The sequence below is a fragment of the Haliotis cracherodii genome, unplaced genomic scaffold, assembly GCF_022045235.1.
Source record: "Haliotis cracherodii isolate W230 unplaced genomic scaffold, xgHalCrac1.p SCAF_3, whole genome shotgun sequence".
Taxonomy (NCBI): domain Eukaryota; kingdom Metazoa; phylum Mollusca; class Gastropoda; order Lepetellida; family Haliotidae; genus Haliotis; species Haliotis cracherodii.
In genome coordinates this window covers 5,614,002-5,637,228 of record NW_027266286.1, presented here as the reverse complement: position 1 = coordinate 5,637,228, position 23,227 = coordinate 5,614,002, and the positions used below count along the sequence as shown (strand labels likewise).

General features: G+C 43.3%; 1 protein-coding gene across 4 annotated transcripts; it reads left to right on the top strand.

Annotated features, from left to right (window-relative positions):
- Window positions 1-475: 475 nt before the first annotated feature.
- On the top strand, window positions 476-22,897 carry LOC139474612 (uncharacterized). 4 transcript variants are annotated; one of them, XM_071257690.1, is made up of 13 exons: window positions 476-518; window positions 687-804; window positions 3,219-4,756; window positions 5,590-5,685; window positions 5,954-6,019; window positions 6,504-6,617; window positions 7,664-7,816; window positions 9,362-9,583; window positions 12,917-13,029; window positions 14,009-14,154; window positions 15,852-15,955; window positions 17,019-17,340; window positions 19,646-22,897. In XM_071257690.1, the coding sequence occupies exons 3-13, from the start codon at window positions 4,102-4,104 to the stop codon at window positions 20,151-20,153; spliced, it is 2,499 nt and encodes an 832-aa protein (XP_071113791.1). In that variant the 5' UTR covers window positions 476-518; window positions 687-804; window positions 3,219-4,101; the 3' UTR covers window positions 20,154-22,897. The 4 variants fall into 4 exon arrangements, with proteins under 4 accessions (XP_071113791.1, XP_071113792.1, XP_071113795.1 ...); XM_071257693.1 differs by having other exon boundaries at window positions 495-522; XM_071257691.1 differs by lacking the exon at window positions 687-804 and having other exon boundaries at window positions 483-518.
- The last annotated feature ends 330 nt before the right edge of the window (window positions 22,898-23,227 follow it).

Genomic DNA, 23,227 nt, shown 5'->3' with positions numbered 1-23,227 from the left:
CTCGCAAAGTATGTTGTTTAACGCCGCATTTGGCAATATCCTAGCTATGTCACAGCGGCCTGTACAATCAAATCTGAGCCAGACAATCAAGTGATTGATATTGATGAAAGGATACACGAGTACACGCAACCAATCACATCAGCGAGCGTAACTTCCAGAGCCGTTAAGTCTCCTCTTACGACAAGCCGGAATCCCAACGATGGGCATATGATTTTAAAGTTTCATTCACACAAAAGCAATCATGAAAATATTTAATTTGAACTGAGGACGCCATTTAATTGTAAGTAGCATTTTAGTATTTAATAAATATGATAATTGAATAGAAGTAGAGGTAGTAGTAGTAGTAGTAGTAGTAGTAGTAGTAGTAGTAGTAGTTTTTGGTACCTCTTGTTATTTCAAGAACATTTTACGAGAGCTTTTTACAGTCAGCCTCACCAGTCAGTTCGAAGGGAAGTAACTCTCCATACAATTAATATTTTGCTGAAAGAAGTACGGTTTGACAAGGCTGTTGAGAAAATGTTGGTATGACAACCAGATGAGTATTATTACATAGCATTACAACATTTGCAAATCATTTTAAGGTTAGCGTTGCAAATTGTGGCTGTTTACATGTTTCAAGTTGTTGCCAAGGCACTCTACTTCCTGGATCACATAGTCATAGATATATACAAGTATATGTATTTCAGTTTAGATGTACTTCTTGGAACTGAAGACTCTCTGAGAGGATGATGCAATGTGTATGCAGGTTGTTAACATGTTAATCTTCATCATCACTGATTCAGGACTTATGACGGGCTGTATTATGTGAGTAAATATTTGTTTGTGAATTTAATTGACATAAACATTTCCAGTTGTTTATTGTTGGAACAAGGCACACATCCTTGTTCCTGATTAAAAACAAATAACAGTATTTTCTTCGATTATGATTATTAACTGAATGATAAATACCTTTAGATTTTTTATTGCAAATGTGATGTCAGGGCTTGATTTAGCTACAGTAAACTACGTTTATAAAGAAAACGCTTATAACAAACTTACAGATATAACAATCTGTCTTTTTCGGTCCTGGCAATATACTGTATATATACCGTATACATACTTACTACGAACTACGGTCATAGTGAACTAGAATTAGAGTTCCCTTTGAGTTCGTTATATCTATAGTTTACTGGTTGGTTGGTTGGTTTGTTGTTTAATGCCGCACTCAGCAATATTCCAGCTATATGACGGCGGTCTGTAAATAATCGAGTCTGGACCAGACAATCCAGTGACTGATATCATGAGCATCGATCCACGCAATTGGGATTGATGACATACATCAACCAAGTCAGTGAGCTGAACACCCGATCCCGTTAGTCGCCTTTTACGACAAGCAAAGTCACCTTTTACGGCAAGCATGGGTTGCTGAAGACCTATTCTACCCCGGAATCTTCAGGGGTCCATAGTTTACTGTATAGGAAACATGCACATGTGCAACCTATTATTTAAAAATGCAACGTAATATTTACCATATTCCATATAATAAGCGCCAAGGACGCTCTCAAAATTAGAAATAGGGGGCTCTTATCAGAATAATATTTTGGTGAAAAACAACAAAGTTCAAAGAGCATAAATTTCGTGGTTTATGCTGAAATGTTTATAAACGACAGATATATTTTTCCAGAATTTAATTGCCCATAATAAGGGTGCATATAACAAACATATTATGCCCGAATAAATAGCCTTGTGTACAATTATCAATCGGAAGGGATGCTGATTAGGATTGTTCACTAGCCAGTATATTAACAAACATCGCTGTGGGTGTTTATTAGAGCGGGGCGCTTATTACGTCGAATACGGTATGTCTACATACACCAAGTGTATGCAAAAAATATTCAAGTTTTCTCTGACTAACCGTTACTTGTTCACACAAAATCTATCTTTGAACACACTCAACACTTCTAACGTTTATTGACCATACTACATCACTAATCCCTGTGGTACTTGTAATTTGTCATGCTTTCTTAGGCTTGATATGCAGGAGCTTCACGATTATGTGCAAATGTTTTTATAACATTTTACATTAATTAATTAATGTGGCTGGGAGCAGACTGGCCTGTTTCAGCTGTAATAAATGTGTGGTTTTTGTCTGGTGCAACTAGGTTTTCATGTCAACATACACCTGGTGCACTTTAAATCAATTTACTTTAAGTGATTCAGAATTTGAACAACTGCATACATGTATTAGCTTTTTCTAAATAAAATGTAACAATATTCCAGAAGGAAGAAGTTTAGTGTTTCCTCAGTGTTCAACTACTTCACCTTGTAAGGAAGTTTTTCACTGGCATGAGGGTTTGTGAAGAATCTACTTCCTCCTTCTCTTACATACCCAGTGTATTTTGTTAGTGATCTCAATTTTGCATTGTGTTATTGACCTGTGATGATCTTGGTTGCAATTGGTCTTCAGCTTGTAGTAAGAGGCGACAAACGGGATCGGGTGGTGGGGCTCGCTGGTTTGATGTATGTCAACGTATCCTAGTTGCACTGATCAATGCAAATGTCAATCATTGGATTGTCTGGTCCAGAGTCAATTATTTACAGACTGCTGTCATATAGCTGGAATATTGCTGATTGTGACATTAAACAAGAAACAACCAAAAAGCATTGTGTTATTAATATTACTTTGGCCATAATATTTGATCTTAAATCTTGACCTATAGTGAGTGAAGGAGCAGGGTTTATGTATAGGAGAAAACACGCCTCGGAGGTTTTGGTTGAAAATGAAACATGAGGGAGAGGGATATTCCAACTCCCGAGTGTTTACATTTTCAACCCAAACCTGGATGAAGTCTTACCAGGAAAAAGTAAATCCTCACAAGAGGTTATTACAAGATAGGAAGATACCATCAATGCAATAAGTCACTTTCAGCAAGTCCTAAATTTCCAGCCGAGAATGGATTGATGGGCAACAAGTCTGACCACAAGGCCATGCTGCTTTGAACAGTATGTCAGCTACATCATAGTGTCTGAGACACAGATGTTGGCACACTGGTGAACCCTATAGACATGGTGCTGAGACGGACATTATTCATCTTTACAGGACTAAGTCCACTCCACAACGAGGCTAAAGAAGCCTGCTAGAAATACTCCACAGAGATCCCTGGGCCAAAGTACCCCCAGGTAATAGTGTGGGAAGATAATTGCATTATGTTTGATAGCAAATTTTATCCCTATTTCAGTCACATCACGGCATGTCCAAAGTGGAAGAGAAATGGAGCAGGTCAGCCAACACTGATATTGTGCTGACCTGAAACCAAGGGTCAGACGGGGATGAATTCAGGATTCCATAACAAGTGAAATCTGTGAGGTAGGAGCTACGGTGAGATGGGATGTTCCTACGATGAGGGAGACAGATGTTCTGTACACGTTCCTCAACAAAAGATCTGGATGTTCCTGCAATGAGGAAAACAGACGTGCTATACACGTCCTTCAACAAGAGATCTGGATGTTCCTGCAATGAAGAAGACAGATGTTCTGTACCCGTCCTTCAACAAAAGATCTGGATGTTCCTGCAATGAAGAAGACAGATGTTCTGTACTCGTCCTTCAACAAGAGATCTGGATGTTCGTGCAATGAAGAAGACAGATGTTCTGTACCCCTCCTTCAACAAAAGATCTGGATGTTCCTGCAATGAAGAAGACAGATGTTCTCTACACGTCCTTCAACAAGAGATCTGGATGTTCCTGCAGTGAGGAAGACAGACATTCTGTACACGTCCTTCTACAAAAAATCTTGATGTTCCTGCAGTGAGGAAGACAGATGTTCTGTACACGTCTTTCAACAAAAGATCTGGATGTTCCTGCAGGTAACCTCTACAAGGACACTGGTATATTATCCCACGGGGCTGGAGTTATTCATGGACTAATGACTCCAGATAGGGAAATGTGTCAGTAGTTGATAGGAAACTAGCATATGATTCTACAGATCAGCATTATATTCATCACTCTAGTGGACCAAGAGCTTGGGTTGTTCAAGAACTTATTTGGTGCCAATGTGGAAATGTATGAGTAATTGATGGGAAACTAGCATATGATTCCATAGATCAGCATTTCATATATCAGTATGGAGGGAACAGAAGATATGGAAGTTCTCCATCCATTTGTGGGGAGGGAAGATTTCCTGCAAGAGTTCTGGAACCTGTGGAGCAGGTACCGGATCATTGGAGTGTTTGGCATGAGGTCTGTTGGCAAATCCAGAACAGTTGAAGAATTCATCCACCGTATGAAATCTGAACATCCACTTTCAGACTCGGTTCATCACATCCTCATAGATTTGAATGCTGTTAGAAGTTTACAGCGTTTCATTTTCCAAGTCAGAACCGCTTTTGGTTTCTTTGATGACGACCAGATTGATGAAGTCGAAAAGTTGGTGGGAGATATTCTAAGCAAGATGGAGAGTACACCATCTGTATTTTATGTTGTAAACTTCGACAATGCTGAAGACGTGATAGAAAGCGAAGTGAAAGCTAACTTTGTGCTGACTTGTGGAATGCTGATGGAGAGGTGTATGAGTTTGAAGATCGTCTTCACATCAACTGCCAAACTGACTTTCCCACGCCACGCCAGCATGTACTGCTGGATGGACCTGCCTCCTCTGTCCCATGGCGATGGAGTAGCTCTACTTCTCTCTGTCACTCCAAGTGTACAGTACGACCAGGGAATGATCGACAAGATCGTGGAGCTATGCATGGGTCTTCCCTTGGCGGTTCTCATGACAGGTTGGTTAATCTTAGACTTCTGTTAATGGCAAGTTATTTCAATTCCTGACGATAAATGTATGGATAATTTAGCTTACTTTCATGTCTGTCTGTCTGTCGTCTGTTTGCTTTGTATTTCTTGTTGTTATCATGGCCCGTCTGTTTTTGTGTGTTCATGTGTTTGTATGTATGTCAGTGTTTGTTGGCCCTTCTTGTGTCTGTCTGTCTTTAGCCCTGTGTCTGAATAGCTGGGCTGCAGTGTGTCTGTCTGTCTGTCTGTCTTTAGCCCTGTGTCTGAATAGCTAGGCTGCAGTGTGTCTGTCTGTCTGTCTTTAGCCCTGTGTCTGAATGGCTGGGCTGCAGTGTGTCTGTTCGTCTGTCTGTCTTTAGCCCTGTGTCTGAATAGCTGGGCTGCAGTGTGTCTGTCTGTCTTTAGCCCTGTGTCTGAATGGCTGGGCTGCACTGTGTCTGTCTGTCTGTCTGTCTTTAGCCCTGTGTCTTTAGCCCTGTGTCTGAATGGCTGGGCTGCACTGTGTCTGTCTGTCTGTCTGTCTTTAGCCCTGTGTCTGAATGGCTGGGCTGCAGTGTGTCTGTCTGTCTGTCTTTAGCCCTGTGTCTGAATGGTTAGGCTGCATTTGTCTGTTTGTTGGTATGTCATGTTTAATTTGCATAGCAACAGGAAGACCTATGTCTCATGACTGCATTTTTTATGATTCTTAAACAGTGATGATGGGAACTAAACATGTAAAATACATAAAGGAAAAAGAGAATATACAAAAGAATATGCATCTTTTTCCTATCAATTTGTGAATTTTTGGGAAAAGATGTTAATGTTGACACACAATTGATTTCAGGCTCTGAGCTGGAGATAGACAATGGTTTCCTGAGTCCAGAGCAGATGGTGGACATCTTGACCCAGAGTCGGCTGGAGGCTTGTGATGATGACTCAGGTGACGGAACTTTCAAGGATGACAATAGCATTTTCAAGATACTGTTATTTGAATAGCTTAATATTTAACCATTTTACAATAATACTTGACAGTTTTATAGGTCATGAGCATCACATGCTTGTCATAAGAGCTGTTTGGCTCATAGTGTGCCCCTACATGCATGGACCGTGGCACAGGTCTTGTCACGGGTTCGTCTGGCCCAGATAACTATTTTGCAGATGCCTGTGATATGGTTGGAACATAACAACACTCACTTACTCACTAACAGATGGCACACATGTCCGTCTCGATGCCTGGAGCAGAGACTGCAGCTATGCAGAGGAGGAGCAGATCGGTGAGACTTGTCAATAATGTAAACCAAATTATTAAAGCCTGTTTCTCTTTGACAAAGTAGACACAATTTATGGATAACAACTTCTGAAATACTGTAAACTTGACAACGGTATAAGGATCTGTACCGAACCGTCATCTTTACCTTTACAAAGCTAACACATTAGTGATTATAATATTGAATCGTGATATTTAAAAAGAATTATGCAAACATTGGCTGAAGACTTTCAGACACTATCAGCCCCTATAGTGAATATGAGTATGTATGGTTTTACGCTGTTTCAGCAATATTCCAGCTGATGGGGGACAGCCCAAATGGGCTCCACACATTTTACCCATGTTGGGAATCAAACCGGGGTCTTCAGCGTGAGGAGAGAATGATTTAAATGAATCTCCAAAAGAGCAAATGAGGCATGCCCTCTTCATTTCCAAGGCATACAGCACTTTTAATTATTGCATTGTGGAAATCTTTGTATGTTTGTTGAAAGGGCCAGTGTACAGAAACTTCATCAGAAGGTTGTCTGAGGTGTTCCGCCAAAGACTGGCTGTGCTGGGATATATCCCAGGGTCCTTCACTACAGGACATGCTCAACGTATGCTGGGTAAGTAAGGGTCGGTCAATGGTTGGTCGATCCCAGGGTGTCTGATGGTGTGTCTCTAGGTGTCTGATGGTCTGTTGATCAGGGGGTGTCTGATGGTGTGTCTCTGGGTGTCTGATGGTCTTGATCCCAGGGTGTCTGATAGTGTGTTTCTGGGTGTCTGGTGGTCTGTTGATCCTGGGGTTTCTGATGGTGTGGCTCTGGGTGTCTGATGGTCTGTTGATCCCAGGGTGTCTGATGGTCTGTTGATTCCGGGGTGTCTGATAGTGTGTCTCTGGGTGTCTGTTGATCCCGGGGTGTCTGATGGTGTGTCTCTAGGTGTCTGATGGTCTGTTGATCCCAGATGTCTGATGGTGTGTCTCTGGGTGTCTGATAGTCTGTCGATCCCAGGGTGTCTGATGGTGTGTCTCTGAGTGCCTGACCGTCTGTTGATCCCAGGGTGTCTGATAGTGTGTCTCTGGGTGTCTGATGGTCTGTTGATCCCAGGGTGTCTGATGGTGTGTTTCTGGGTGTCTGATGGTCTGTTGATCCCGGGGTTTCTGATGGTGTGTCTCTGGGTGTCTGATGGTCTGTTGATCCCAGGGTGTCTGATGGTCTGTTGATCACAGGGTGTCTGATGGTGTGTCCCTGGGTGTCTGATGGTGTGTGTCTGGGTGTCTTTCTCCCTCACCCACCCCACTCCTGCTTGCCGAGTGTCCATTACCTATTACTTAGCGATGATAACTTAAGTGTTGGCTTCCATTGTCAATTGCTAATCACCTAACAGCGCCAATCATCTGTTGGCTTCCTTTGTTAGCTTGTACCCTTTGTTATTTTCCACCTTTTGTTATCTTATTAATTTTGTTGTCCTTACATGTACATAAATATGCTCTCTGCCTCATGGCATTCATTCACCTGATGAAGGAGTAAGCATGTACTCCGAAACGTTCTGTTCCCCATAATAAAGAAGTTGACATCCATATATGCTCGTCCTTAAGAAAGGTGGTGATTCATAAAACCAGCAACTGAAGGAGAGTTAATAACATGATATGTTGGCATGTTATGTTTAGATGGGGCATCCCCTCAGTCCACCAAAGACATGACACTGTCCCCACTAATGCGCCGGCACATGGTACAGTTTGATGCACCACGACGCAGGTACAACATCCACGGTATCCTCAAGGACTGTCTGGAGGTGTACTTCAGCATAGAGAATCTCACAGGTGAGGGGGTCAGAGCAGTGATTCAGCATAGAGAATGTCACAGGTGAGGTGGTAGGAGGAGTGATTCAGCATAGAGAATCTAACAGGTGAGGTGGTCAGAGCAGTGATTCAGCATAGAGAATCTCACAGGTGAGGTGGTCAGAGCAGTGATTCAGCATAGAGAATCTCACAGGTGAGGTGGTCAGAGGAGGGATTCAGCATAGAGAATCTCACAGGTGAGGGGGTCAGAGCAGTGATTCAGCATAGAGAATCTCACAGGTGAGGGGGTCAGAGCAGTGATTCAGCATAGAGAATCTCACAGGTGAGGTGGTCGGAGGAGAAATTCAGCATAGAGAATCTCACAGGTGAGGTGGTCGGAGCAGTGATTCAGCATAGAGAATCTCACTGGTGAGGTGGTCGGAGGAGTGGTTCAGCATAGAGAATCTAACAGGTGAGGTGGTCGTCGGTGGAGTGATTCAGCATAGAGAATCTCATAGGTGAGGTGGTCGGAGGAGAGATTCAGCATAGAGAATCTCACAGGTGAGGTGGTCGGAGGGTTGATTCAGCATAGAGAATCTCACAGGTGAGGTGGTCAGAGGAGTGATTCAGCATAGAGAATCTCACAGGTGAGATGGTCGTCGGAGGAGTGATTCAGCATAGAGAATCTAACAGGTGAGGTGGTCGGAGGAGTGATTCAGCATAGCGAATCTCACAGGTGATGTGATCAGAGGAGTGATTCAGCATAGAGAATCTCACAGGTGAGATGGTCGGAGGAGGAGTGATTCAGCATAGAGAATCTAACAGGTGAGGTGGTCGGAGGAGTGATTCAGCATAGAGAATCTAACAGGTGAGGTGATTGGAGAAGGAGTGATTCAGCATAGAGAATCTAACAGGTGAGGTGATTGGAGGAGGAGTGATTCAGCATAGAGAATCTCACAGGTGAGGTGGTCGGAGGAGTACTTCAGCATAGAGAATCTCACAGGTGAGGTGGTCGGAGGAGTGATTCAGCATAGAGAATCTCACAGGTGAGGTGGTCGGAGGAGTGATTCAGCATAAAGAATCTCATAGGTGAGGTGGTCGGAGGAGTGATTCAGCATAGAGAATCTCACAAGTGAGGTGGTCGTCGGAGGAGTGATTCAGCATAGAGAATCTCATAGGTGAGGCGGTCGGAGGAGTGATTCAACATAGAGAATCTCACAGGTGAGGTGGTCGGAGGAGTAATTCAGCATAGAGAATCTCACAGGTGAGGTGGTCGGAGGAGGAGTGATTCAGCATAGAAAATCTCACAGGTGAGGTGGTCGGAGGAGTGATTCAGCATAGAGAATCTCACAGGTGAGGTGGTCAGAGGAGTGATTCAGCATAGAGAATCTCACAGGTGAGGTGGTCGGAGGAGTGATTCAGTATAGAGAATCTCAAAGGTGAGGTGATCGGAGGAGGAGTGATTCAGCATAGAGAATCTCACAGGTTGGACCAGTGAAGACCCGGGTTAGAATTTTGAGCTTTAGAAGAATTTGATGCCACTGACATAGAAGCAGAAGATGATTTGTAATCAAGACTGTCTTCCAGATGTGCGGAAGCGCTACTGCCAGACCTTCAGCGAGGTGCTGAATCAGCTATCGCTGAAGCTGGGGACCAAGGACTACACTGAAGCTGTGGCAGATTTGGCTATAGAACATCCCAACCTTCAGAAACTCATGGTGGATGTCAAGCATTCAAGCCAAGAGACTTACCCCATCTATATCGAGATGGTGGCATCCTCGTCAAACGTTATTGAAAACTTCTTTGGAGGTGAGTTTAATTTAGCCAACAGACTTGTATGCTTGAATGAGTGCATCAACCCTGGATTCCAGGGCGACAGAGGTCCCCAGTACCACATGCTAGAGCATCAACCCTGGATTCCAGGGCCGTAGAGGTCCCCAGTACCACATGCTAGAGCATCAACCCTGGATTCCAAGGCGGAAGAGGTCCCCAGTACCACATGCTAGAGCATCAACCCTGGACTCCAGGGCTGTAGAGGACCCCAGTGCCACATGCTAGAGCATCAACCCTGGATTCCAGGGCAGTAGAGGTCCCCAGTACCACATGCTAGAGCATCAACCCTGGACTCCAGGGTGATAGAGGACCCCAGTGCAACATGCTAGAGCATCAACCCTGGATTCCAGGGTGGCAGAGGTCCCCAGTGCCACATGCTAGAGCATCAACCCTGGATTCGAGGGCGGTAGAGGTCCCCATTACCACATGCTAGAGCATCAACCCTGGATTCGAGTGCGGTAGAGGTCCCCAGTACCACATGCTAGAGCATCAACCCTGGATTCCAGGGCGATAGAGGACCCCTGTACCACATGCTAGAGCATCAAGTCTGGATTCCAGGGCGGTAGAGGACCCCAGTACCACATGTTAGAGCATCAACCCTGGACTCCAGGGCTGTAGAGAACCCCAGTGCCACATGCTAGAGCATCAACCCTGGATTCCAGGGTGGCAGAGGTCCCCAGTACCACATGCTAGAACATCAACCCTGGACTCCAGGACTGTAGAGGACCCCAGTGCCACATGCTAGAGCATCAACCCTGGATTCCAGGGCGGTAGAGGTCCCCAGTACCACATGCTATAGCATCAACTCTGGATTCCAGGGCGGTAGAGGTTCCCGGTACTACATGCTATAGCATCAACCCTGGATTCCAGGGCGGTAGAGGTCCCCAGTACTACATGCTAGAGCATCAATCCTGGATTCCAGGGCGGTAGAGGTCCCCAGTACTACATGCTATAGCATCAACCCTGGATTCCAGGGCGGTAGAGATCCCCAGTACCACATGCTAGAGCATCAATCCTGGATTCCAGGGCAGTAGAGGACCCCTGTACTACATGCTAGAGCATCAACCCTGGATTCCAGGGCTGTAGAGATCCCAAGTACCACATGCTAGAGCATCAACCCTTGATTCGAGGGCGGTAGTGATCCCCAGTACCACATGCTAGAGCATCAACCCTTGATTCGAGGGCGGTAGTGATCCCCAGTACCACATGCTAGAACATCAACCCTGGACTCCTGGGCGGTAGAGGACCCCTGTACTACATGCTAGGGGATCAACCCTGTATTCCAGGGTGGTAGAGGACCCCAGTACCATATACTAGAGCATCAACCCTGAATTCCAGGGCGGTAGAGGTCCCCGGTACCATGTGTGTCATCTTCACCCGACAGTATGGATCAGTGATCATGCTATCAACCACTAATTTGCCTAGCCCAGATTGATCAGTAATTGTCAGTATCACTATATGCAGTAATCTGATACTATTATGCAAGGGTTTATTGTCTACTTGTGTGTAGTTATTTGTTGGAAAGGTAATTTTCACATTTTCTGTTGGTAGATTTAAAATGATTAATTAAGGTCTTTGTTCTCAGGCACTGCCCGCATCATCATAAAGTTTGCCGCATGTTTCGTTTTTATTTCCATTCCTTAGATAGTCCAACAGTAGTTAAATACAGTATTCCAGTATCTTACTCATCAAGGAATACATTTATGTAGGGAAGTCCTTCTCAGGCTGATTGTACACAATTATTTATTTGGTTATATACGAGTTTGAACTTGAAAAAAAAGAGACACCGTCTGCCCGACTATATTTTCAAAAAACATTGCCTGACAACCAATTCTTTTATTCTTGTTAAGCCTAGGATCCCCGACAGCAGTTGTTTTGCCACATACCGTTCGAACTATAGTCTTTGTTTTTTGGGGGCCCATGCAGTTTTACAGTTTTCAACCTGCTAGGTTTTTCCATAGACCTGGGGTATAGCTTTGTTTATACTGATTTTCAGTCTGCTAGGCCTTTCCAAATCAAGTTTCTAGCCGCAATGCCTGTTTCTATATTCATTTCTCGGTCTGACGAGATATATATTTCTAATCTCCAATGATCCCTAGCAGCATGGTTTAAATTTTGATTCCCTCCTTTCTGTGTCATTGTCTAGCTAAAAGCTAATTCGTACATGTATGTTGTTTTTTTGGTCCCCGCCACTCGCTGCCTTTTTCGTTAAGTATATTCTGAATGAATGTCCTGGTTGGTTGTAGCCTAAGTGCAATTTACAGTCGTACATAGCATCTTAATATTTTCACTTTACGTTTAATCTATATAACTTAGCTGATTTGTACATGCCTCACTTTTCAACATTTGACTTGGTAAACTTGAATTGGGTTACCCAACTTTTAATTATCACCTTCAGGTGTAAACTTCAATTCTCCACATGTTAAGGAAGCGTACAATTCCATCGTATATATTACATTTTATGTCTAGTCATTACCAGTCGCCCACTAACAGGTACAAGGCGCATTTTTATATACAGTACGGTAAGCTACGTTTATAACAATCACGCTTATAACAAACTGACCAATATAACTGATTTGTTGTATATATACTGTATATATGCTTATTATGAACGGTTATTACGAACTAAAAAGATTTTTATATGGATATATGGATCATGTCTAGTGGTTTTTGTTTATCTCAACTTTTAAATTTGTATTGACCAAGTTTAATTGTTATGATCTGTTACTTTTTTCTGCGGAAGACAAACACATTTTTGTTACAAATGTAGGGATTGTGTATACATTGGTGACGTGCTTCATTCTGATTCGCTTTATAGACAGGGTATATAAATTTTTATAGACGGTGTATATAAATTAGCATCCATTCTAAAGGCTTGTACAGCGGGGTCGTCTTATACGTGGGGTCGCGTTATAGACGGCGATATACGGTTCTCCCTATTATCTTATAAAATATCACTTGTGCCATACAGTTTTTGGCTACTTACTTGTTTCGTTGTATTGGTGTTTAATTCGTGGAAGTATCCACTTTCTTTTTGTATAACATTATGTGCCAGATAGTGTACCCTGTCTGCATCCTTTACCTACTTCACCCAAATATATCTAGTCATTTTAGTTCTGTTGTGGTTCTTAATTTATGTTGATATAGAAACTAACAGTGCCAGAAGAATATTGATTTGTCCATATGTGCCTGTTGGCCATGGCTTTTCTGGCGAGGTGATTGTCTTTGCTTAAAATGTACTCTGTCACATGACACTGCAGCAACCAGATGTCCTTGACCTTGATTCCATACATTCCTGTCAACTTCCAGGTGAGAGCTACAAATTCTACACAAAGTGTCTGGAGTTGTGCGAGGTCTATAACAAACCCAGAGATGATGCCATTGTCAGCGGAGCATATGGCAGGGTTCTCACTAATGTCAAGGTCAGTGTCATGTGCAGATCCCATTCATCTTTTACTCTGATAGGATACAAAAAACGTCTCCTCATGAAGAACTGAGAACCACTTCATAGGTCAGGTGAACTTTCTCATCAGCCAATCAGCTTTGAGGCTTCTAAGTTGTCTGTTTTGAGCGAAGCATTCTGACATAGAAAACAAACTTATACAGCCGATTCGAAATGTAAATAATAAGTGCACCTTGTTTCTGAGCACCAAATGGCATCTACACACAAAAGGAATATGTGTGTTTGGTGCGGGTTTCTTTTGTTCAAATAAAAATGTCTGTATCAAGGTTGTGTGTGTGTGTTACAATGGGATTAACGGGTATTCAAAAAATATTGTTAAAATGAATTAAAATCATCTTGAAATCTGCTTGCCTTTCCACTGTATATGAAAACTTTTCATGATAAGTACAATTTTTTCCTCTATGCCAATTTCGAAAATACACCATGCCATTTATCAGAACAACTTTTATTTACTTGATTTCTCGCTGCATTCTGCTAACCAGGCAGCAGACATCATGCGTTTTATCCAGAGTGATGCCATGTCTCCCTGAGTTCATGACATGTCAGTATTATTCATGTGGAAAGAGTTTTGCAGTGCAGCGATAGAAACTAGCAGTTTATGTCCACTTGTCTTTATAATAATAACATATAGCAAAACCCCTAATAATGGCCAATGTCTACTGGTCCTTTACTATTGGGCAGTTTGGCAAGAACTATAGGACTAGTGCCAGTTTTGTACGCTGCAGTGGCAAGGAACATTGCATGTTTTAAGATTATATGTACTGTTAGCTGACGTTGTTTGTTCAAAATGAAATTTCCAGGTACTCAATTCCTTCCACAAATCAGGGATATCACAGGCACATCTGTTAGCATACAAAGGCATACAGATCAGTTTTTAAAAAATTCTCCCTTCTTCAGAAATTGTTCTTTTAACATAAAATATTTTTCGGCTGTTTTAGGCAGATTTTCCTGCAGGAGAGAGGATGTACGGTCGAGCGCTGGTGTTTGCTGTCAACAACCCCGCTGCTGTCATGATGGCATCTCAGTTGCACCAGAACATGGGCTGGAATCTTCATATGCAAGGGAAGCGGGAAGCTGCCCTGAGGTGAGGTGTAGAGTTTGGGGTGAGACTGAGGTGAGGTGTAGAGATTGGGGTCAGACTGAGGGTGGTGTAGGGTTTTGGGGTGAAACTGAGGGTGGTGTAGGGTTTGGGGTGAGACTGAGATGAGGTGTAGAGTTTGGGGTGAGACTGAGGTGAGGTATAGAGTTTGGGGTGAGACTGAGATGAGGTGTAGAGTTTGGGGTGAGACTGAGGTGAGGTGTAGAGTTTGGGGTGAGGTGGAGAGTTTATGGTGAGACTGAGGTGATGTGTAGAGTTTGGGGTCAGACTGGTGAGGTAGAGTTTGGGGTGAGACTAAGGTGAGGTGGTTAGATGTAGGGGTTGTTGTGAGATTGAGGTGAGGCGTAGGGTTTGTGGTGAGACTTAGTGTAGTGTAGGGTTTGGGGCTGAGACTGAGGTGAGGTGTAGGGTGTGTCGTGAGATTGAGGTTTTGGGTGACACTGAGGTGAGGTGTAGAGTTTGGGGTGAGACTGAGGTGAGGTGGTGAGATGTAGGGGTTGTGGTGAGATTGAGGTAAGGTGTAGAGTTTGGGTGAGACTGAGGTGAGGTGTAGAGTTTGGGGTGAGACTGAGGGTGCTGTAGGGTTTGGGGTGAGACTGAGGTGAGGTGTAGAGTTTGGGGTGAGACTGAGGGTGCTGTAGGATTTGGGGTGAGACTGAGGGTGGTGTAGGGTTTGGGGTGAGACTGAGGGCGGTGTAGGGTTTGGGGTGAGACTGAGGGTGGTGTAGGATTTGGGGTGAGACTGAGGTGAGGTGTAGAGTTTGGGGTGAGACTGAGGGTGGTGTAGGGTTTTGGGTGAGACTGAGGTGAGGTGTAGAGTTTGGGGTGAGACTGAGGGTGCTGTAGGATTTGGGGTGAGACTGAGGGTGCTGTAGGGTTTGGGGTGAGACTGAGGTGAGGTGTAGAGTTTGGGGTAAGACTGAGGGTGGTGTAGGATTTGGGGTGAGACTGAGGGTGGTGTAGGATTTGGGGTGAGACTGAGGGTGGTGTAGGGTTTGGGGTGAGACTGAGGGTGGTGTAGAGTTTAGGGTGAGACTGAGGGTGGTGTAGGGTTTGGGGTGAGACTGAGGGTGGTGTAGAGTTTGGGGTGAGACTGAGGGTGCTGTAGGTTTTGGGGTGAGACTGAAGGTGGTGTAGGGTTTGGGGTGAGACTGAGGGTGGTGTAGGATTTGGGGTGAGACTGAGGGTGGTGTAGGATGTGGGGTGAGACTGAGGTGAGGTGTAGAGTTTGGGGTGAGACTTAGGTGAGGTGTAGAGTTTGGGGTGAGACTGAGGGTGGTGTAGAGTTTGGGGTGAGACTGAGGGTGGTGTAGAGTTTGGGGTGAGACTGAGGGTGGTGTAGAGTTTGGGGTGAGACTGAGGGTGGTGTAGGATATGGGGTGAGACTGAGGGTGGTGTAGGATTTGGGGTGAGACTGAGGGTGGTGTAGGGTTTGGGGTGAGACTGAGGGTGGTGTAGGGTTTGGGGTGAGACTGAGGGTGGTGTAGGGTTTTGGGTGAGACTGAGGTGAGGTGTAGAGTTTGGGGTGAGACTTAGGGTGGTGTAGGGTTTGGGGTGAGACTGAGGGTGGTGTAGGGTTTTGGGGTGAAACTGAGGGTGGTGTAGGGTTTGGGGTGAGACTGATGTGGATGTAGTGTTTGTGGCAAGTACAGCAACATTATCAGCTTTCATTCTATTTGCAGACACCTGCAAGAGGCTAAGAACTACCAGATCATGCAGGGGATGTACTATGAGCCTGTGGTCCTCACTACCCTGTCTGTGCTGGGCGTTGTCAACACTGCCATTGGTCAGGACAAGTGCTGTGCACTATTGCAGATTTCCAGCTAGCTTTCTATATATTTACCCTACCTGTCCCCCTTTTTGAGATAACTTATACACATTTCATTCCCCAAATGCAGGAAAACCATGCTGATGATCTTTGTATAATAACAAAGAAACAAGACAAAAAGTTGGCATGGCTCACTAATACCCTGATCTCGACTCCAACATAGACCTGAATAACAATTTTGATATTGGAGATATACTGAGCCGGTTTCTCTTAGAATGCACAATGTCCACATTGCACGGGCACAAATCAGGTTAAGCAATGTTGGTTGCGGAGAGTCCTTGGACGGGTGACTGCGTTTCAGCAGCTTGGCTCCTGAGAGTTTCTAGGTCTTCGGTCCAGCACCACCGTGAATCACATGTAGCACATGTGGCGTCTCCTCGGGCAAGTGGCTTTACTCAAAATGTGCCTCTGTTCACTCAGCAGAGAATGGGTACCCAGTCGGGTGAGATGGAAATGTGGGTGTTAACCTTCTAGCTCCTTACAGGCACCTTGGGTTGTATGCTCCCCAGGGAGCTGAGAATGATTTTTTAGTGGTAATAATAGCGCTTTGAGCATGCCCCTGAGTGGTAAGGAAATATGCGCAATATAAATAATATTATTCTTCTGATTATTATTATTATTCTTATGCTTCTTCTGATTATTATTATTATTATTATTAAACATGGTAATGGAAGATGCACTAGTGCATCATCGTAGGTCAGGGTATTGATAAATGCCATGTTCAAAACATGAAAGATAATCAGTATTTTCTCAGAAAGTCCACTTATCAAAATCAAACTTTGCACTGCAACTCTCCTATTGGTATAGAAACTGTAACCCCAATTGGAAAAGAATCCATGAAGTAGTTTTCAAGTTATAGATCTTACAAATGTTGAAGTAAAAAGAAATTCTAAGTTCAAAACATGTCAAAATCCACATGTCAAAATCCTCTGAAGGACAGACAGAATTCCTTGGTATAACTATATACCCCCGCCCTTAAGTCAGAGGTATAACAAACCAACAAACATAGAGTATTTTACAGGAAACTACGAAGAGGGAGAGAAATACCACACTGAGTCCTTGAAACGAAGGATTCACCTCTACGGTGAGAACCACCCCCACATCGGCTCCGTCTACAACAACATGGGCATCCTGTACCTCCAGAAGGGGGAGATTGAGAAGTCCAACCACTACTACAAGAAGGGACTGGACGTGAAGAGGGCAACTAACGCCACCCCCAGCGCTATCATCATCTCCCTAAACAACGTGGCCAATGTCGAGATCCAGAGCAAGAACTACGAGGCTGCTGGACAGCTATTGCAGGAAGCGTCGCAACTGCTAGAGAAGGCTTCGAGGATATACAAGTAAGGCCACAAACATTTCAATGTTTCTTCTCATTGTTCGGGTCCATAGGACAGGCTGCAGGAACATTTTTATCCACCGCCTTGTGGGAGGGGGATATGGGAATCGATGCTGTCCGTCCATCTGTCCATCATGTTTTGTTTCTGGAAAGATCATTCATTAGTTCTTGCATATATCAGGCTTACAATGTACTGGTGCCTTTTACTATTTAGGAAATGTTTCAAATTTTGGGGGGATTCTCATTACAACAAATTTCCAATCAATGAAATATTCAATCAAGTCCTCAGCTGCTTATTTTGGGGGATTTGTTATCATTTATATTTTTTCTAATTCCATTTAAAAAATGGAAAACAGTGTAACAACTGCCCCCGTTATCTACTCACCGTAACAACATTCCACAGAGATGTCATATTGCAGCACATTATACATTTGTTCATTGCTAGGGAGGTGAGTATCTCATGCTTGTCTTTTAAGCTTTTGGCTTTGTCTATGTAGGTATCTGTTTTTGTAGTCAGCGCTGTAAATGTCCACTTAATGGAAGAGTCAACCCAGCTCGTACTCCATCCCAGAACAGGACACCTTCGCTGCCCTCTGGTTTCTTTGTTTCTTTGTTATTAAACGCCGCACTCAGCAATATTCCACCTATATGATGGCACTGTAAATAATCGAGTCAGGACCAGACAATCCAGTGACTGACGCACATGGGATGCTATGACCAGTATGACAGCTGCCATCAGTGTGGATGTGGCTATTACAACTAACTGTCTTCAGTGTGGATGTGGCTATTACAACTGTCTTCAGTGTGGATGTGGCTATTACAGCTGCCATCAGTGTGGATGTGGCTATTACAACTGTCTTCAGTGTGGATGTGGCTATTACAACTGTCTTCAGTGGATGTGGCTATTACAACTGCCATCAGTGTGGATGTGGCTATTACAGCTGCCATCAGTGTGGATGTGGCTATTACAGCTGCCATCAGTGTGGATGTGGCTACTACAACTGTCTTCAGTGTTGATGTGGCTATTACAGCTGCCATCAGTGTGGATGTGGCTATTACAACTGTCTTCAATGTGGATGTGGCTATTACAGCTGCCATCAGTGTGGATGTGGCTATTACAGCTGCCATCAGTGTGGATGTGGCTATTACAGCTGCCATCAGTGTGGATGTTGCTATTACAGCTGCCATCAGTGTGGAAGTAGCTATTACTGCTGCCATCAGTGTGGATGTAGCTATTACAGCTGCCATTAGTGTGGATGTGGCTATTACAGCTGTCTTCAGTGTGGATGTGGCTATTACAGCTGCCATCAGTGTGGATGTGGCTATTACAGCTGCCATCAGTGTGGATGTGGCTATTACAGCTGCCATCAGTGTGGATGTGGCTATTACAGCTGCCATCAGTGTGGATGTTGCTATTACAGCTGCCATCAGTGTGGAAGTAGCTATTACTGCTGCCATCAGTGTGGATGTAGCTATTACAGCTGCCATTAGTGTGGATGTGGCTATTACAGCTGCCATTAGTGTGGATGTAGCTATTACAGCTGCCATCAGTGTGGATGTGGCTATTACTGCTGCCATTAGTGTGGATGTGGCTATTACTGCTGCCATCAGTGTGGATGTGGCTATTACAGCTGCCATCAGTGTGGAAGTAGCTATTACTGCTGCCATCAGTGTGGATGTAGCTATTACAGCTGCCATTAGTGTGGATGTGGCTATTACAGCTGCCATCAGTGTGGATGTGGCTATTACAACTGTCTTCAGTGTAGATGTGGCTAATACAGCTGCCATCAGTGTGGATGTGGCTATTACCTCTGCCATCAGTGTGGATGTGGCTATTACAACTGCCATCAGTGTCTTCTCTCAAACACAAAATGTACTGACTTGTATATTTGTGTGTGTCTGAGAATGTCATAAAACGGGATGGTATTCGTTTATTTGTAAATATTATTATTGATCTGTTGTGTGATCAGCACCGTGCATGGTTGTAGGGGCCTAGCACTGTTGGGAGCTGTGACTGGTGGTAGCGATAGTATGAAGACCTATGCGAATGGGCTATCACTGTGAGATGTGTGAACTGTGCTAACGATGAATTCTCAAAAGCTGGTGGCTAGGTAATTTCAAACAATATTGAATCGACGCTGAATTTCCAACTTGTTCTTATTGCATTGAAAGTTTCATTGCAGTTGATAAGTCACTTTTGCCCACCCAGTTTCAGGCTGGTTTGAAATGATTAGTAACCAGAATTTGGGGATGCACGGCCAGGAGAATTTCACGAGTTAAGTGATTTCTTCTTTGCTTTCCTTCCATAGGTTTGAAGAAGGTCTGACTTTGGAGACCTATGGCAAACTCTATCTGGCTATGGGTGATCACAACAATGCAGTGGAATCCTTAAAGAAAACAGTGGCCATGAGGCAAGCTGTGTCCTGTGGATCGGTCACCCATGTCGAGAGTTTGCTCAGCCTTGGCAAGGCCTACAAAAGGGGAGGCAACCCAGCAAAGGCTATGGAGACCTTCGTCGAGGCTTTGACCTACAAAGAGAGTGCTGCAACACAGATGCCCCAGAATAGTTTTATCTGGGAATGTCTGGACCAAATGTGGACCATCTTATTGGAGAATAGTTCGCTTGACAGGGGAGATCACTCTCAAGAGTTAGCTCAGGTTTTCTCTGATGGGAGAGCGGAACTGTATAGAATTATCAACCACTACACAGAGAAGAGCATATTTGATGAAAGAGACAAGTTTGACAGAAAATTGAAGGAGTGGAATGAGAAGTGTAAAAATTATGTGTCATGTCAGGAAATGTACAGCAGGACATAGTCTATCTTTGATGAACACAGTTTTTCCTACTCTCGACCTGCATGTCCAAAACTTGCACTCAGTGAAAATACTCCATGATCTGTATGAATGGAACACACAATCAGCTTTAGTGACAGCATAGGTCAATGATATGCATATGAATGATATGGTCTCTGATGTACATAGTCTATCTTTAATGAACACAGTTTTTCCTTCTTTCGACCTGCTGTCCAAAACTTGCACTCAGTGAAAATACTCCATGTTTGTGTATCAATGGAACACACAATCAGCTTTAGAGAGGCAGTGTTGGTCAGGGGATGGTACAACTTGTAACACATGTCACTGAGAGCATACTTATTACATCTTGACCTCATCACTGTGGAAATATGAGTTATACTATCCATATATACAATGGTGATGACTTGATGTGTTTGATGCTGTATGTACTTAGATGGATGCTGATGTTAAAACTGCCAGTCAGCAATATTCCAGCTATATGACGGTGGTCTGTAAAAAATCGAATCTGGACCAGACAATCCAGTGATTAACATTCACAGAATTACCACTTTTGAAGGCATCCAAAACATATATAATGGGCTGATTAACGAATGAAATTTGTATGTTAATTATCCCCCATCACGAAGTGGCAGGGCGATATAGGAAAGGGTGTTGTCTGTCTGTCCTGGCCATCCATCACATTTCCTTTCTGGAGCAGAACCAAACTTGGCACATAGATAGGTCTAGTGGTAAACTGGTGCCTTTTGATAGTTTGGGATTTTAAAAAAAAAATAGTTTTCATATTTCCATGGTGACATCTTTGATTTATATTTTTGAAAATGCTCGTTTCTGGAGCAGATCTTGAAAACCATACAATATTAGTTGCCCGGCACACAACCGGACATGTCATGTTGGTGAGGGATATGAGTATTTCATGCTTGTTTTCAGAATTGAAAAAGTATTTTTGAAATTTTCACTTCCATCTTTTGTGATTATATGTCATGTTGGAGATGGTTCAACAAGATACTTAAGAACTTGAATGTAAATACTGTAAATATTGAATACATGTTTGGTAAAGTAAACAGTTGAGTTTCTTTTACTGAAAGAAAAGCATGTTTCATGTAATTACTTATTCTGTTCCTAAGAAACAAGACTGCCTCTGTGGTCTAGTGGATAGAGGGTCTGTCAGGAGTGTAGAAGGCCAGGGGTATGAGGTTTCTAATCCTTGATAAATCCCTGGAATGTGCAGACAATACCACTGCCTAATAACAAGCCTAATAACTGCTACAATGAATTCATCTTACCAACATGTTTCTATGTGCCATTGTAAAAGAATTAAAACAAATTGAAAATTGATAGAAAACAGCAATTCGACTAAACTGAGGTTACCTTTTGCTGTGTAACATGACTTTCATTGACTCATTAGCAATGTGCAGCTTATTTGCCTGGAAGCAGGGTATACAGGTTCATTCTCCCGCTCTGTAGTGTTATATGAATATCATGTGAACCAATCTGATCCCATCATTCTGACATGGAGGTGAGATAACAGTATTTCCTTTTTGGGTAAGTTGATCTCAGTAGTGGTGAAAAAATATAAAGCTACCCTGTTTAAGGAGCAGGGATCTCTTGCACAAAGTGATCATAGTACTACGACTGTCATGTGTCCATGTTAACATATGGGAGTTATGATCACTTTTGTGCTACAGCTGTCATAAGTCTGTGTTAAGGTATGGGAGTTACGATCACCTTAGTGCTACAACTGTCATAAGTCTGCATTAAAGTATGGGAGTTACGATCACTTTTGTGCTACAGCTGTCATAAGTCTGTGTTAAGGTATGGGAGTTACGATCACCTTAGTGCTACAACTGTCATAAGTCTGTGTTAAGGTATGGGAGTTACGATCACCTTAGTGCTACAACTGTCATAAGTCTGTGTTAAGGTATGGGAGTTACGATCACCTTAGTGCTACAACTGTCATAAGTCTGTGTTAAGGTATGGGAGTTACGATCACCTTAGTGCTACAGCTGTCATAAGTCTGTGTTAAGGTATGGGAGTTACGATTACAACTGTCATAAGTCTGCGTTAAAGTATGGGAGTTACGATCACCTTTGTGCTACAGCTGCCATAAGTCTGTGTTAAGGTATGGGAGTTACGATCACCTTAATGCTACAACTGTCATAAGTCTGTGTTAAGGTATGGGAGTTACGATCACCTTAGTGCTACAACTGTCATAAGTCTGCGTTAAAGTATGGGAGTTACGATCACTTTTGTGCTACAGCTGTCAAAAGTCTGTGTTAAGGTATGGGAGTTACGATCACCTTAGTGCTACAACTGTCATAAGTCTGTGTTAAGGTATGGGAGTTACGATCACCTTAGTGCTACAGCTGTCATAAGTCTGTGTTAAGGTATGGGAGTTACGATTACAACTGTCATAAGTCTGCGTTAAAGTATGGGAGTTTCGATCACCTTTGTGCTACAGCTGCCATAAGTCTGTGTTAAGGTATGGGAGTTATGACCACCTTAGTGCTACAGCTGTCATTAATCTGTGTTAAAGTATGGGAGTTACGATTACAACTATCATAAATCTGTGTAATAGTATGGGAGTTACGATCACCTTAGTGCTACAGCTGTCATTAATCTGTGTTAAGGTATGGGAGTTACGATTACAACTATCATAAATCTGTGTTATAGTATGGGAGTTACGATCACCTTAGTGCTACAGCTGTCATTAATCTGTGTTAAGGTATGGGAGATACGATTACAACTATCATAAAATAAGTCTGTGTTAAGGTATGGGAGTTATGACCACCTTAGTGCTACAGCTGTCATTAATCTGTGTTAAAGTATGGGAGTTACGATTACAACTATCATAAATCTGTGTAATAGTATGGGAGTTACGATCACCTTAGTGCTACAGCTGTCATTAATCTGTGTTAAGGTATGGGAGTTACGATTACAACTATCATAAATCTGTGTTATAGTATGGGAGTTACGATCACCTTAGTGCTACAGCTGTCATTAATCTGTGTTAAGGTATGGGAGTTGCGATTGCTTTGTGGAATGGGTCCCAGGTTGATAATTATATTTACAGTACTTAC